A 15,834-nucleotide genomic window follows, 5' to 3' on the forward strand; every position below is an offset into this window, starting at 1 on the left:
TTCAATTGTGACGTCATAACCCTATAATTGAATGCATTGTGACTTCACCCAAGAAATTGATATATCAATAATTTACAATTGGTATCCGTCTAATACATGATGTTATCGCGAAATATTTACAAATGGTATTAGAAAACTCTTGACAATTCTATATATCTGACAATTTCTTTCCTGTATTTATCTTGCTGATTTCTTAACGACACTAGACAGGAAATAGGGATTGGAAATAATCGTTACATCGCAGGTTCAATACGACATAAAACAATGATTTAACTCATCAGACTCTGACACGAGCTTTGCTAACGTAAAGTCATGATATTCTCATTGTTGCTGTCAAATTTATCTCATTCTGAGAATCTGAAAATGAAAATTCACCTTCATTAAGATTGAAAACTACTTTTCACAAATAAGAAGCAATTGGTTCATGTAAGACATCGACGGTATCAAAAAAGGTAAGATAAATCAAACTATTACGTTAAAGAAGATACAGCACAAATCAATTAAATCGACTGGGTAACTTTCGCCTTCAATACAATTGGAAACTACTAATATGTAACCTACGCAAAGATTATGGGAAATAAATGGATGCGGAGTCCGCTTCTGTTAAGGTTTATTATTGGAGTTAAAAGCAAATTTTCTGAACTTGTAAATATTGTGGAATCTTTATTCCATGTATGAACTTTTACTTCATTGTTAACCTGTATCTGATCATTGGTAAATTGGTAAGATAAGTACATATATATTATACTTCAAATGTAGAAAAAAAACTCTCAATTGTCTAATACCGATTTTCGAAATTGTAGGGCCTTCGTCGCTATTCGCAAATTTCATCGATTGGTTACACAAATTAATTTAAATAAGGATTGAAGAACTTCTATCGCCATGGTTTGTTGGAATTATCTCCGGTGACTGGTTGACACTCATCAATATGTTATTAAAGATGACTCTTATATATTGATTGCCGGGAGATAAACGACCAGATATGATAAAAATGTCTTGGAAGTAATGTAATTTCAAATCAATCTCTTACTGTCAAATTATTTAAAACGTATTGAATGTTATTGCCCCAAACAGGAAATGAAGGAATATCTTTAGACAAGATTTTTATTATTGTGTTTAATATATTTATACAATAGCATATCCTTCAAGAACAAGTAGATAAAATGCACTCATACCTGAATAGAATAAGAATAGAATCATGGAACGATACGACAATTTGGCTACGATATTTGAAAACAGGTTCTGTTGACGAAATAGTTACATAGGTTATGCTAATTGACTATTTAACCAGTGTTAATTAACATAAGAAGCTTAACCTGACAGTTCAATAATTGACGATAACAATATAGAACTTTAATTCTACATAAAACATTTACATGAAATAATCATTTCCATTTGTTACAGGTTTGGTAACTTTAAATAGTGCCTGACCATGATATTCTAACTTTGCTAATTGAAGACCAATTCTTAACGTCAGCCAAATATCCTAATTTGTTAATCAGTTCATGAAATGAAATAGCTGTTTCGTCCTTCTAGGATTTGTCAGTAATACTAAAGGCTTAAATATAGACTAGGGGTTCCACTAGACGAAATTTTAAAAAAAATCATATATCAGATAATTTCAGAACAACGTCAAATACATATGTATATTCTGAAACGTGTCATTATTCGAATGAATTAAAAAACGACGTGCAGATTACGACAAACGGGTCATCAGGACCTCGAAATCCACAAGCAATATCTACTACCTGCTACCATAAAAGATAACATCTTTTGAAGTAACTCAAATGGCATACCGGAACCAAACATATTTAATTATTATTAAACGGGTTTTATCTTGTTTTTTATTTTAGCTGCAAAGGATAAGTATTGAAATTTTAAGAGAATAGGAAGTTACTTTCAAAAGACTGAACAAGACAAGCATCAAACAAAACCAAATATATAAGTAGAAGAAGATTTATAGCGTATATTGTTTTATTTTCAAGAGAATAAGCCAAGTTAGTTTCATATAAACATCGATACAATATACATGTCCATATACTCAAACTACATACACATCGTTGTTTCTTAATTGGTGTGAATAGAAATTATACTTATATACTGATTAACAACGGATGTAAAGTAACATCAATGTACTGTAATTATTCAGAAATGAAAGCACAAGTCTAACAGTAATATTGCACATATACAAAAATATTCCAAACTGGTGATTACGGCCAAGATAGTGTTTAGGGATGTAAACAACTGAGTAATTAATATTCTTTAAAGCTGGACATTATACGAACAAAATAACTAATAATTTATAATGTCCCTACTACATAGATGTTAATTACGATGATTGTGAAGCAGACCAGAGAAAATTAGAACTAGCGACAGATTCAGTTTTCTTTTCCGGAACATCATATATATGTTCACTTCATGCAATTCCATTGCTGGTGTGATCTTTCATCTGATTATGGTTGGTTCACTAAAACCACCCACATAGAGAGAAAAGTCTCTCCGAACACTTCTCACTTGTGAGACCATTCCGTGTCAGCACGACACAGTGACCTTGACTTGGGTCAGGGTTGCCAGGAGACCAGAGGGCGCTGTTAATAATTTCACCGTCACTGTACTGCCATTGGTTTGACATGTACATTCCGGACACGAACAACTGGAAGTGGTATTTGGCTAAAAATAAATACGGGAAAATGTGTTATGCGTCATGATTCTGATTGTAACTTTAGTAGTCAATATGTTTGATTTGTGTTATCAATTGACTGACCATTACATGTTTACCTCTAAGTACTCATTATGTTTAATTTGTTAACATTCAAGGTTTAATCAAAGGTTATGGGCATTTTAGGACGGTCTCTGTGCAAGGTGAGTGCGTTTGTTCAGTGGTTTTAGGAGACTACTACATGTTGTTTATTTGTTACGCTATCAAAACATTGAGATATCATTAATGATTTTTAAAAGTCTCGGCCAACTCACGAGACAGAACCTACAGCCTTAATAAATGAATGCTCAAAAATTGGACAAAAGACACAAGTGAATAGACCTTTTGATAATTTAGAGTTAGATACAGAAGAATCAAACAATGTTTTAAACTACATCATACAGCTGTTTCGTCCTTCTAGGACTCGTTAGTGATGCTAAAGGCCTACATTTTGAAGCGACTAAGGGGAATCGATTAGATACAGAAGAGCCAAGAATAGATAGTAAGGTTTTGTGCATCTATTGTAAATTTGGATGATGCAGCTAGGGTTTTAACACTATGGAGATACTAAAACTAAATCCTATCATTTAATATGATATATGCATAAACAAGTAATTGAAGTGATTTCTGGATTGAACACCATACTTATAACCGAAAAACGTATTGATTCAGACTAAGAAAGGGGAAAAGTGTCCCAGAGAATATCACTAAGGTTGTTACCACAGTTCTCTCTGCCTGTACATAGGTCGTTATCATGACTTTATTAATTGTTTATTGTATTAGCACTGCAAAATAGCCACAATTTTTGTAGCTAGTGTCAGAGTAATTGATGTGATGTTGTATTTGTGTGTCATGAGTATTCCAGTCAATGTATCATGCAATGCACCTACATCTACACAATATAACACACTCATCATCTGATACCATCCCAACCAACACACAGGCTGTCGGTTGTTATCCAAAGCACTCTTCTCCAAACATGTTTTAGTTGTCATCCTACCCAGTATTGTGTTTCCAGCGACGATGGTCTGCAGACTCAACATGTCGGACTTGGAGTCGATCCTGACCAGCTGTGAGTGTTGTTGGATACACATTTCGGAAGCACTTGTCTGGTTCAGGCTGACTTCGTTCACTCTGTAAATAAGGCCTCCTTTCTTGATTTGACGGTAGCCAAGCGATGTGAATATTCCTGAAAAGAAAGTCGTACCTGAAGAGTTATGCCATCTGATCACCAAAATGCTCAGAGAAAACGCTTCCTGAAACCTTAAAAATGACCGAAGGTTAAAAAGCTAGATTCTACATTCATTATCGGAAATTCATATTGCTAAACAAGCTACTCGTACCGTTTTTCACGAAAAATGGTGTCAGTCCGGCAGAGAAAGCTGTGCGTATGGCAGGTACTGATGAATATCCACTACAATTTCTCTGGCTCATGTCAAAACTGAAGGAAATACATTTCTTGTCCTTGTGACATTGCTTACCGCACTCCGGGAGGGAACTTGACGGTGTCTCAAAAAGAATATTTTGTTTATACTCTTGTGATGGCAGCATCGGCACTCTGTAATATTCCGAACGGCGCTCTGGAATACAGCGACAAGCGACAAAATACAAACATGGCAACAAAATATGAAAATAAACTCAAAATCGTTAAAAGTAGGGCAAAATATGAAAAAAAAAAAATGAAAACTACACGAAGACCCGTTTTCTGCTTCGTCGAAGTCACCCTGAATGTACATCTTGGTACTATTTAGTAAATGACATGTCGTTACCAAATGAGAACACGGTGGACGACAACAAAACCACCAAGGTACAGTAACGAGCATGAAACATATCCAACGTCATATATTTTCCAATGTGATCATTGTGTTAATATTTAAACCTCACCCAAGTCATTATCAACCTGCATCCCTTGAACCCCTCTGTTGCAAGTGTATCGACATCACACACCGAAACATGTTGTTGGAATCAAGTACTTGCACTTCAAATCAACCGTGACATGTAAACAACAAAGATTGATTTTACTAGTGTATCTGACTTCTACCTGAATTTTTAATAAGAATCAGATATATTTATCAAATCCGAATATTATTTTACTAAGGAAATAACACCTGCTTTACCGATTTTGTATTGGACTTTGTAGCAGCCACTGACGTCAAAGCGGAGACTTATATGAATACTGTAGCTTCTCGGATTAATTCGAAGATACACGGCAGTGATGCTGGGAACAAGACTGGACTTGACCACAGTGTTGGCGTCATTGTTTCCGATGAACAACTGCAGTGTGAATGTTAACAAAACAAGATAATGTATATGAATACATTGTATATCAGTGTCATATCATATTTGGATCCCCCATCAGAAAAACGATCCGGATCCTTTTTTTGATGGGGGATACAAATATGATATGACACCGGCAACTGTCCTTCACAAAAGAGTATAAGAAGATCCATTTCTTTATAGTCCATATCAAATTGATAACCATGTGTATACATGTATTGTCGATTGATTTCTTTTACAGTGGTTTTTTTAATGTTAATTTGAAACACAATTACCATAATTAGGGATTATTTGTTTGATTTCGCCAGAGTATCAGCAATATGAAAAATTTAATACTAGTTTCAGAAAGGTCACTATCTAAAATGAAATTATGTTCCGGGTTTGAATATGTGAATTATACTTGTATACTATTTTTTCTTTATCTTTGTTGATTTTAATTTAACCAAGGAAGTGTTACGTTTACAGTCAAAGCTAAATAGCATTTCAATAATTTTCAATAGAAATTCGGTTTTAATTTGGCTTATTTATAATCAAGTGAGGTAGTATGAACCTAATCTAAATTCTACCATTTCAGAAAATGTAACAGGTAATTTTGCTTGTCATGACCACAACGTACCCTTTGTTGTTGGTTTTGAGACGTAACATTAGTCCATGTGATACCATCGATGCTGTAGAGGAGGTAATAAGTCTTGACCCACTGAGTGGAATGCCCTCGTCCCTGCAACATCACGGCATCAACTATTGTCTCCATCGGGAATCGGACCTGAAACACACACCTGTAATGTAACATCACGGCATCGACTATTGTCTCCCTCGGGAATCGGACCTGAAATATACACATACTCTATCATCACGCCATCAACTATTGTTTCCCTCGGGAATCGGACCTGAAATACAAATCTATACTGTATCATCACGGCTTCAACTACTGTCTCTCTCGGGAATACACCTATACTTTATCATCACGGCATCAACTGCTATTGGAAGCGCAATCATTACGCTGTACATGATACAAACATATGAAATTTTAACTGAGATTAAAAATGATGTAACATGAGTCTCAGTAGAGAGTTTCTTGAAAAGTACAATGATAATAAGACGAGGTGTCAAATAAGGATAAGCGTCTACTTCTACGAGTAACGTTATGTCTACGTATGATAAATGATAAACAAGATAATAAAGTTGGCATATTGATGACAGAAAGTCGAAAATCTTTGATATATTACAAAGACACTGAACATCTCTAAATCATACGTTGAATCATTCGGGAGCATGAATCTTTCCAACTGTCATCATAATCTGTGTTTAAACCTTGTTCATAGATTTGTTATATGTCAAAGCCTGTCATGACAATAACATCGAAACATCTAAACAGCATAAGTTATTGAATTATATTCCCTGTAGTTATTCGTTAGAAAAGTCCAAGGTGCGCTGAGATTGTGGTCGATGTTTGTCGACACAAATTCAGACATAATTGTGTCAGTGCAATAAAGATATTATTCCAAAGCTTAACTTTGATAAGAAAATTGTAAAATTAAAAAGTTTGAGCAATATGTGGAAAAGACGAAAACTAATTCTTATCAGTAAAGTTCACATTATCAAGTCGCTTATGATATCCAAATTCAACCATTTATTTATTTCACTCCCGAATTCATCTGATAAGATAATAAGAGAAATCAATAGTTTGTTATTTGAATTTTTATGGGATAGCTAAACAGATTAAAATTAAAAGAAACATTGTGGTTCAAGATTATACTGGTGGAGGCCTAAAATGCTCAATTTAAATAGTTTTATCTACTCTCAAAAATTTAGTTGGGTTAAAAGATTATATAATACTGATGGGAAATGGAAGTCTATTCTAAAAGAGTATGTTGATATTGATATTCTGATTGGTTGTGAATATATCTTGAAATGTATTACCACTTGTAGAAATAATTTTTGGAAGGATGTCTTTAAAATTTGGTACAAATTATTTTATTGCAAAGAATTAAAAGAACAACAAGACGAATATTTTTTGACAAAAAAATTGTGGCATAATAAGAATAAAACTGTTGATGGTCAGCCAGTCTTTTATAAATCTTGATATAGGGTTTTATTCGTTCTCTGTAACACAATGATAAAATAATACAGATACCTGTATGTGCTGCTGAATATCGCGAGTGCCCGCACACCAAGACGAGGCTGCCCCAGTTGTTCCATTGAAATGTAGCCTTGAGTTTTGAGGACCACATAAACTTCTGTTCGATGTCCATATAGATGAAGCGGAAATTGCAGAATCCTCCACGCCATAAAGTCCAGACACGAGATACTCCGAACAAACTGTTTGGTCTAAAACCAAAGAAAAATGCAATCTTAAACCTTATTGTCCAGTATCAAACAAAAAGAAAATAATACAAGCATAGACACGAGGTATTCCGAAAAGGCTTTCGGTTCTAAAGCTTAACAACGCTTAACATCATACAGTCATGATGCGAGGTATTCTGAACAAGAGACCTAATGGCCTTGATGGTCACCTGAGATAAGCAATATTGAATGTAAAGATTAAAAGGTAAGTTGCTTTCAAGTGTCACGAAAGAGAACTTGCGACATTTATGATAGTCACATCAACACTATCAAGCCGCCATACTGTAGTAATAATTCTTTACAAAGTTATTTCCAAGGGTAAATAAACAACGTTATGCTCAAAAATGTAATTTTGCTATCAAATTATATCAAAGTGTATCTCCTCCCCAGGAAAAGGATTTTTAAAATCTGAGTCAGCCAGGATCAATATGTGCAGACCATTAAGCCATCAGTCTTTGTTCATAATTCTGATCAATTTTGAAGCATTTCCAATGGAAATTAAACCAAATTATTGTTGAAAAATATTTTTTTATATAAAAACGATAGTAAACTCCCGAGGGGAAATATATGAGACATTGAGACCATGGAATTCACAACTATTTTAATCACCTTAAATCCTTCCATTCACGAAGAGCATTTTATTTTACCATATACTGGTGGTGCGAAGAAGACTCTTGAGATTTGAGTCAATTTGAAGCCCTTGTGGAGTAGGAGGACCATATAATTTACTATTTTGGTTCGTCTTAGATCGGGAAAGTTTTCAGATAACCTATCAATCTAACTGTATAGCGATGTACTAAAACATCTATCTCGTGCAAAACAAAGCAAATATGTTTAAAAAAAACTTATCTTCAAAAAGGCTTTCTCGTCTGAAGGAAACTAGAGTCACTGAAACAATAACAACAAAGACATGAGGTACTCTGAACAGATTGTCTGATCTTAAAGGTAAGATACATGATTAAACCCTTACCACCAAGGCGAGAAACACTGGTAGTCAAACCTAAAAACATCTGTCAGAAGAATCTTCGATCGGGGGAAATACCCATGAAAAGAAATGTTTGTTAAAGGAAAAGTTAATGGTGAAATAGTCCAACGTCAGGATGAGACGGACAAAAGCAAAGAGTTTATATAGCTACAAATTATAATTGTTCTGATATCGAAAGGATTGGAAATAATTTTTAAAAGACTGAACAAGACAAGCATTACACGGAGGCAAATATTATGTTATATAAAACTAGTTCCATTTAACATCCCAGATACTGCATTGGTTATGGAGGGGAAAAGTTATGTAAAATACTTCCTCTTATAATCCCTTATACTGTATAAGTTATGGAAGAGAAAATGATATGTCAACTGATTCAACTTAACATACCAGATACTGTATATGTTATGATAGAAAATGTTATTTCAACTAGTTCTACTCAACCATTCGTCTCGAATATTCCTCAAATGTATTTGACATATATGAACTTACCCGAAACAGTCTGACAAAATTTCCACCAAATCATCACAAATTCAGCAAAAAGACGGAATTTTTCCATCTTAAAACTCATCTTTTTTCATCAGCACAGCCTCAAATAATCACAGCGTGCGAAGTCCTATATATATATGGTTCAAAGACCGCATCTTCCAACCAACCTTATCTATTTTTTATGAAAAGGATGGATGTCGATATTGTCAATCACATTATGTTTCGGTAAATTATGGTGTAGAGATGATGTTAATGATGCGTGTAAAATCAGTATTGTCACGAAAGTGAAAAAAAATCTTAAAAAACCTGCCCTGTACACTCATTTAAAACGTAATCATGCTTACCTAAAATATTTATCAATATTTATGATAGGAATAACAAGTTCTTTTACATAGAACTAGATATTTTTATATCTGAACATTGCATATTTCTCAACTTCTCTGTTTTCACTACATTAACCACCCCACGTTATACATATTATGTAAAATGAATTGTTGGAGCTATGTTTGACTGAAAGTTCCAATTGATTCAATTGTGACGTCATAACCCTATAATTGAATGCATTGTGACTTCACCCAAGAAATTGATATATCAATAATTTACAATTGGTATCCGTCTAATACATGATGTTATCGCGAAATATTTACAAATGGTATTAGAAAACTCTTGACAATTCTATATATCTGACAATTTCTTTCCTGTATTTATCTTGCTGATTTCTTAACGACACTAGACAGGAAATAGGGATTGGAAATAATCGTTACATCGCAGGTTCAATACGACATAAAACAATGATTTAACTCATCAGACTCTGACACGAGCTTTGCTAACGTAAAGTCATGATATTCTCATTGTTGCTGTCAAATTTATCTCATTCTGAGAATCTGAAAATGAAAATTCACCTTCATTAAGATTGAAAACTACTTTTCACAAATAAGAAGCAATTGGTTCATGTAAGACATCGACGGTATCAAAAAAGGTAAGATAAATCAAACTATTACGTTAAAGAAGATACAGCACAAATCAATTAAATCGACTGGGTAACTTTCGCCTTCAATACAATTGGAAACTACTAATATGTAACCTACGCAAAGATTATGGGAAATAAATGGATGCGGAGTCCGCTTCTGTTAAGGTTTATTATTGGAGTTAAAAGCAAATTTTCTGAACTTGTAAATATTGTGGAATCTTAATTCCATGTATGAACTTTTACTTCATTGTTAACCTGTATCTGATCATTGGTAAATTGGTAAGATAAGTACATATATATTATACTTCAAATGTAGAAAAAAAACTCTCAATTGTCTAATACCGATTTTCGAAATTGTAGGGCTTTCGTCGCTATTCGCAAATTTCATCGATTGGTTACACAAATTAATTTAAATAAGGATTGAAGAACTTCCATCGCCATAGTTTGTTGGAATTATCTCCGGTGACTGGTTGACACTCATCAATATGTTATTAAAGATGGTAAAGAATCTCTTTAAACTAATCGGTAATAGTAAAATATCGATTTGCTGAAGTATTAATGTGTTCTGCTTAACTTCACACCTGTTGTAGACTGACCATCCATGCAAACAAAACAAACACACTTTTATATTGACTCTTATATATTGATTGCCGGGAGATAAACGACCAGGTATGATAAAAATGTCTTGGAAGTAATGTAATTTCAAATCAATCTCTTACTGTCAAATTACTTAAAACGTAATGAATGATATAATTTATTGCCCCAAACAGGAAATGATGGAATATCTTTATACAAGATTTTTATTATTGTGTTTAATATATTTATACAATAGCATATCCTACAAGAACGAGTAGAAGAAATGCACTCATACCTGAAAAGAATAGGAATAGAATTCTGGAACGATATGACATTTTGGCTACGATATTTAAAGACAGATTCTGTTGACGAAATAGTTACATAGGTTATGCTAATTGACTATTCAACCAGTGTTGATTAACTTAAGAAGCTTAACCTGAAAGTTCAATTATTGACGATAACAATATAGAACTTTAATTCTACATAAAACATTTACATGAAATAATCATTTCCATTTGTTACATGTTTGGTGACTTTTTTCTTAAAAAGTACCCGACCATGATATTCTAACTTTGCTGATTGAAGACCAATTCTTAACGTCAGCCAAATATTCTAATTTGTTAATCAGTTCATGAAACGAAATAGCTGTTTCGTCCTTCTAGGATTTGTCAGTAATGCTAAAGGCTTAAATCTAGACTAGGGGTTCCACTAGACGAAATTAAAAATAAAAAATCATATATCAGATAATTCAGAACAACGTCAAGCACATATGTATATTCTGAAACGTGTCATTATTCGAAAGGATTAAAACACGAGGTGCAGGTTACGACAAACAGGTCCTCTACTACCTGCTACCATAAAAGATAACATCTTTTGAAGTAACCCAATTGGCATACCGGAACCAGACATATTTAATTATCATTAAACGCGTTTTAACTTGTTTTTTATTTTAGCTGCAAAGGATAATTGTTGAAATTTTAAGAGAATAGGAAGTTACTTTTAAAAGATTGAACAAGACAAGCATCAAACAAAACCAAATATATAAGTAGAACAAGATTTATAGCGTATATTGTTTTATTTTCAAGAGAATAAGCCAAGTTAGTTTCATATAAACATATCGATAACAATATACATGTCCATATACTCAAACTACATACACATCGTTGTTTTTTAATTGGTGTGAATAGAAATTATACTTATATACTGATTAACAACTGATATCAACTAACATCAATGTACTGTAATTATTCAGAAATGAAAGCACAAGTCTAACAGTAATATTGCACATATACAAAAATATTCCAAACTGGTGATTACGATCAAGAGAGTGTTTAGGGATGCCAACAACTGAGTGATTAATATTCTTTAAAGCTGGACATTATACGAACAAAATAACTAATAATTTATAATGTCCCTACTACATAGATGTTAATTACGATGATTGTGAAGCAGACCAGAGAAAATTAGAACTAGCGACAGATTCAGTTTTCTTTTCCGGAACATCATATATATGCAATTCCATTGCTGATGTGATCTTTCATCTGATTACTGTTGGTTCACTAAAACCATCCACATAGAGAGAAAAGTCTCTCCGAACACTTCTCACTTGTGAGACCATTCCGTGTCAGCACGACACAGTGACCTTGACTTGGGTCAGGGTTGCCAGGAGACCAGAGGGCGCTGTTAATCATTTCACCGTCACTGTACTGCCATCGGTTTGACATGTACATTCCGGACACGAACAACTGGAAGAGGTATTTGGCTAAAAATAAATACGGGAAAATGTGTTATGCGTCATTATTCTGATTATAACTTTAGTAGTCAATATGTTAGATTTGTGTTATCAATTGACTGACCATTACATGCTTACCTCTAAGTACTCATTATGTTTAGTTTGTTAACATTCAAGGTTTAATCAAAGGTTATGGGCATTTTAGGACGGTCTCTGTGCAAGGTAAGTGCGTTTGTTCAGTGGTTTTAGGAGACTACTACATGTTGTTTATTTGTTACGCCATCAAAACATTGAGATATCATTAATTATTTTTAAAAGTCTCGGCCAACTCATGAGACAGAACCTACAGCCTTCTTCACATAAATGAATGCTCAAAAATTGGACAAAAGACACAAGTGAATAGATCTTTTGATAATTTAGAGTTAGATACAGAAGAATCAAACAATGTTTTGAACTACATCATATAGCTGTTTCGTCATTCTAGGACTCGTTAGTGATGCTAAAGGCCTACATTTTGAAGTTTAGGATGCGACTAAGGAAAATCGATTAGATACAGAAGAGCCAAGAATAGATAGTATGGGTTTGTGCATCTATTGTAAATTTGGATGATGCATCCAGGGTTTTAACACTATGGAGAAACTAAAACTAAATCCTATCATTTAATACCCAGTATATGCATAAACAAGCAATTGAAGTGCAAAATAGACACAATGTTTAGCTAGCCTCAGAGTGATTGATGTGATGTTGTATTTGTGTGTCATGATTATTCCAGTCAATGTATCATGCAACGCACCCACATCTACACAATATAACACACTCATCATCTGATACCATCCCAACCAACACACAGGCTGTCGGTTGTTATCCGAAGCACTCTTCTCCAAACATGTTTTAGTTGTCATCCTATTGGTCAATCAAAAGAAGTAATGACACGTTCCCAAATAAGAACGCAAATATAGAAATATCGTTATCCTTAAACTCACACATTCTCGCATCTATCTATTTACCTATTATTCCAAATACTCTCTGAGGCTTTGATCTTTCCCAGTATCGTGTTTCCAGCGACGATGGTCTGCAGACTCAACATGTCGGACTTGGAGTCGATCCTGACCAGCTGTGAGTGTTGTTGGATACACATATCGGAAGCACTTGTCTGGTTCAGGCTGACTTCGTTCACTCTGTAAATAAGGCCTCCTTTCTTGATTTGACGGTAGCCAAGCGATGTGAATATTCCTGAAAAGAAAGTCGTACCTGAAGAGTTATGTCATCTTATCACCAAGCTCAGAGAAAATGCTTCCTGAAACCTTAAAAATGACCGAAGGTTAAAAAGATAGATTCTACGTTCATTCCCGGAAATTCATATTACTAAACAAGCTACTCATACCTTTTTTTCACGAAAATTGATGTCAGTCCGGCAGAGAAAGCTGTGTGTATGGCAGGTACTGATGGATATCCACTACAATTTCTCTGGCTTCTGTCAAAACTGAAGCAAAAACATTTCTTGTCCTTGTGACATTGCTTACCGCACTCTTGAAAAGTACAATGATAATAAGACGAGGTGTCAAGGAAGGATAAGCGTCTTCTTCTACGAGTAACGTTATGTCTACGTATGATAAATGATAAACAAGATAATACCATAATTGTTATGCTTCGATTATTTGTTATAATTGTTTCTGAGTTGCACAATCATCATTTTGCGGTTAAATACTGAGTGCATCGCAACGAATTTCTGTGTGAATTCAATAGTTCATGTGGTTTAATCGAGTAGTCCCAGTTTGCACTAGTAGTATGTAGAAAGTCGAAGATCTATAAAATATACAGTGCGATCTTCTTTATTTATACTAATTGAAAATGACTTCAGACTTTAGGTTTACGCAATTGTTGCTAAATAAATAAAGCTTATTATTAACCAATAGTCACAACTCATCCGTTTGAAATGGTGTTGATTGACTATGTCCATCTCGAGAAGTCTAAAGGGGGATATGAGTACATACTTGTATTAGTCGATCACTTCACAAAATTCGCACAAGCATATCCAACAACATATAAATCAGGAAAAACTGCAGCCGCGAAAATCTTTGATGACTTCATTTTTCGCTTTGTAATACTGAATATAAAGATAAAAAGGTAAGTTGCTTTCAAGTGTCACGAAAGAGAACTTGCGACATTTATGATAGTCACATCAACACCATCAAAACCGCCATACTGTAGTAATAATTCTTTACAAAGTTATTTCCAAGGGTAAATAAACACCGTTATGCTCAAAAATGCAATTTTGCTGTAAAAATATATCAAAGTGTATCTCCTCCCCAGGATATGTGAGATCAATAAAGGAAAAACACAACAAGACGCTTCCATCAATTTGATTCTATAATATCTGAGTGATGAGGAAAGGATTCTTGAAATCTGAATCAACTTCGCCTCTTTTGGCACTACCTATCATTCCCTGGGGATCAGCCAAGATCAATATGTGCATACCATCAAGCCGTCAGCCTATCTTCATAATTATGATCAAGTTTGAAGTATTTCCAATGGAAATTAAACAAATTATGCTCAAAAATACTTTTCTTATAAAAAAAACTATAATAAACTTTAACCAGACCCTGAGGCCATGAAATTCACAACTATTGTAAATCACCTTCAGATCTTTCCTTTTATGAAGAACATTTGATCCCACCATATACTGGTGTTGAGAAGAATACACGTGAGATTTGAGTCAATTTGAGGCTCCTGTGGGGTGGGAGGAACCATATACTTGACTATTTTTGTTCGTCTTAGATCGGAAAAGTTTTCAGGTAACCTATCAATCTAACTGTATAGCAATGTACTTAAACCTCTATCTCGTGCAAAACAAAGCAAATATTGCTTAAAAAACTTATCTTCAAAAAGGCTTTCTCGTCTGAAGGAAACAAGCGTCACTAAAACAATAACAACAAAGACATGAGGTACTCTGAACAGATTGTCTGATCTAAAAGGTAAGAAACATAATTAAACCCATGCCACCAAGGCTTCTGTCAGAAGAATCTTCCAATAATCGATCCAGCCGTAAACACGACCGAAAAACGACATCTACTGTCCAACAGAGTCGGATAATAGAAACCTTCAATTAATGTTAAATTATCTCCTCTAAATAAAATATTACGAAGAGAAAATGTCGCGAACTCCACTTCCACTTAGTATTCCAGATACTGTTTATGTTATGGAGAGTGAAAATGTTATGTAAACTAGTTCCACCCAACAATGGTTATGGTTAAACACCATTTAACCAGTGTTAATTAACTTACGAGGTTTCTCCTGAAAGTTCTTATTTGACGATACGTTTGTTTCTACCAGGGCTTTTTTTTGTGACATGTTTTTTGTTCAAGGCATCCGATCATGATATAAAAACTTTGCCGATTGAAGACCAACTCTTCACGTCAACCAAATTTGGTCTGATTTGTTCATCAGTGCATGAAACATCAATATAAAACTGTAGAAGCAGTTATCAGAGATAGTACGATCGGGGGAAATACCCATGGAAAGAAATGTTTGTTAAAAGAAAAGTTAAGGGTGAAATAAACTAACGTCAGGATGAGACGGACAAAAGCAATGAGTAAGCATGAAGGAACTAGTGCACAGAAGTCAGAAAATGTTGACGTTGTCTTGCCTTGATGAGTTACGCTGGAAGTAACCCAATCGGAACCGGCCATATCTAAACATCATATAAGTTTATATAGCTACAAATTATACTTGTTCGAATATCGAAAGGATGGGGAATAATCTTTAAA

General features: G+C 34.2%; 1 protein-coding gene across 1 annotated transcript; it reads right to left on the reverse strand.

Moving 5' to 3' along the window:
- Window positions 1-310: 310 nt before the first annotated feature.
- Window positions 311-15,418, reverse strand: LOC132555193 (uncharacterized). The gene is made up of 10 exons (XM_060219545.1): window positions 15,352-15,418; window positions 13,091-13,300; window positions 11,942-12,097; window positions 7,110-7,303; window positions 5,592-5,738; window positions 4,816-4,972; window positions 4,180-4,278; window positions 3,699-3,887; window positions 2,515-2,670; window positions 311-357 (listed from the first exon to the last, which is right to left on the reverse strand). Exons 1-10 carry the CDS (start codon window positions 15,416-15,418, stop codon window positions 311-313), a joined length of 1,422 nt encoding a protein of 473 aa, XP_060075528.1.
- Between the last annotated feature and the right edge of the window lie 416 nt (window positions 15,419-15,834).

This window comes from Ylistrum balloti, unplaced genomic scaffold, assembly GCF_031769215.1.
Source record: "Ylistrum balloti isolate Yb309-2 unplaced genomic scaffold, AGI_CSIRO_Ybal_v1 Utg370460, whole genome shotgun sequence".
Lineage (NCBI taxonomy): Eukaryota > Metazoa > Mollusca > Bivalvia > Pectinida > Pectinidae > Ylistrum > Ylistrum balloti.

Bases quoted from the DNA above. Each gene is read 5' to 3' on its own strand.
- LOC132555193 (XM_060219545.1), bottom strand. From the start codon at position 15,418: ATGTCACAAAAAAAAGCCCTGGTAGAAACAAACGTATCGTCAAATAAG. The intron at 5,739-7,109 runs GTATCTGTATTA...TGTGTGTTTCAG, and splicing joins ATATTCAGCAGCACATACAG to GTCCGATTCCCGATGGAGAC. The intron at 4,279-4,815 runs GTAAAGCAGGTG...GCTGTATTCCAG, and splicing joins CAAAGTCCAATACAAAATCG to AGCGCCGTTCGGAATATTAC.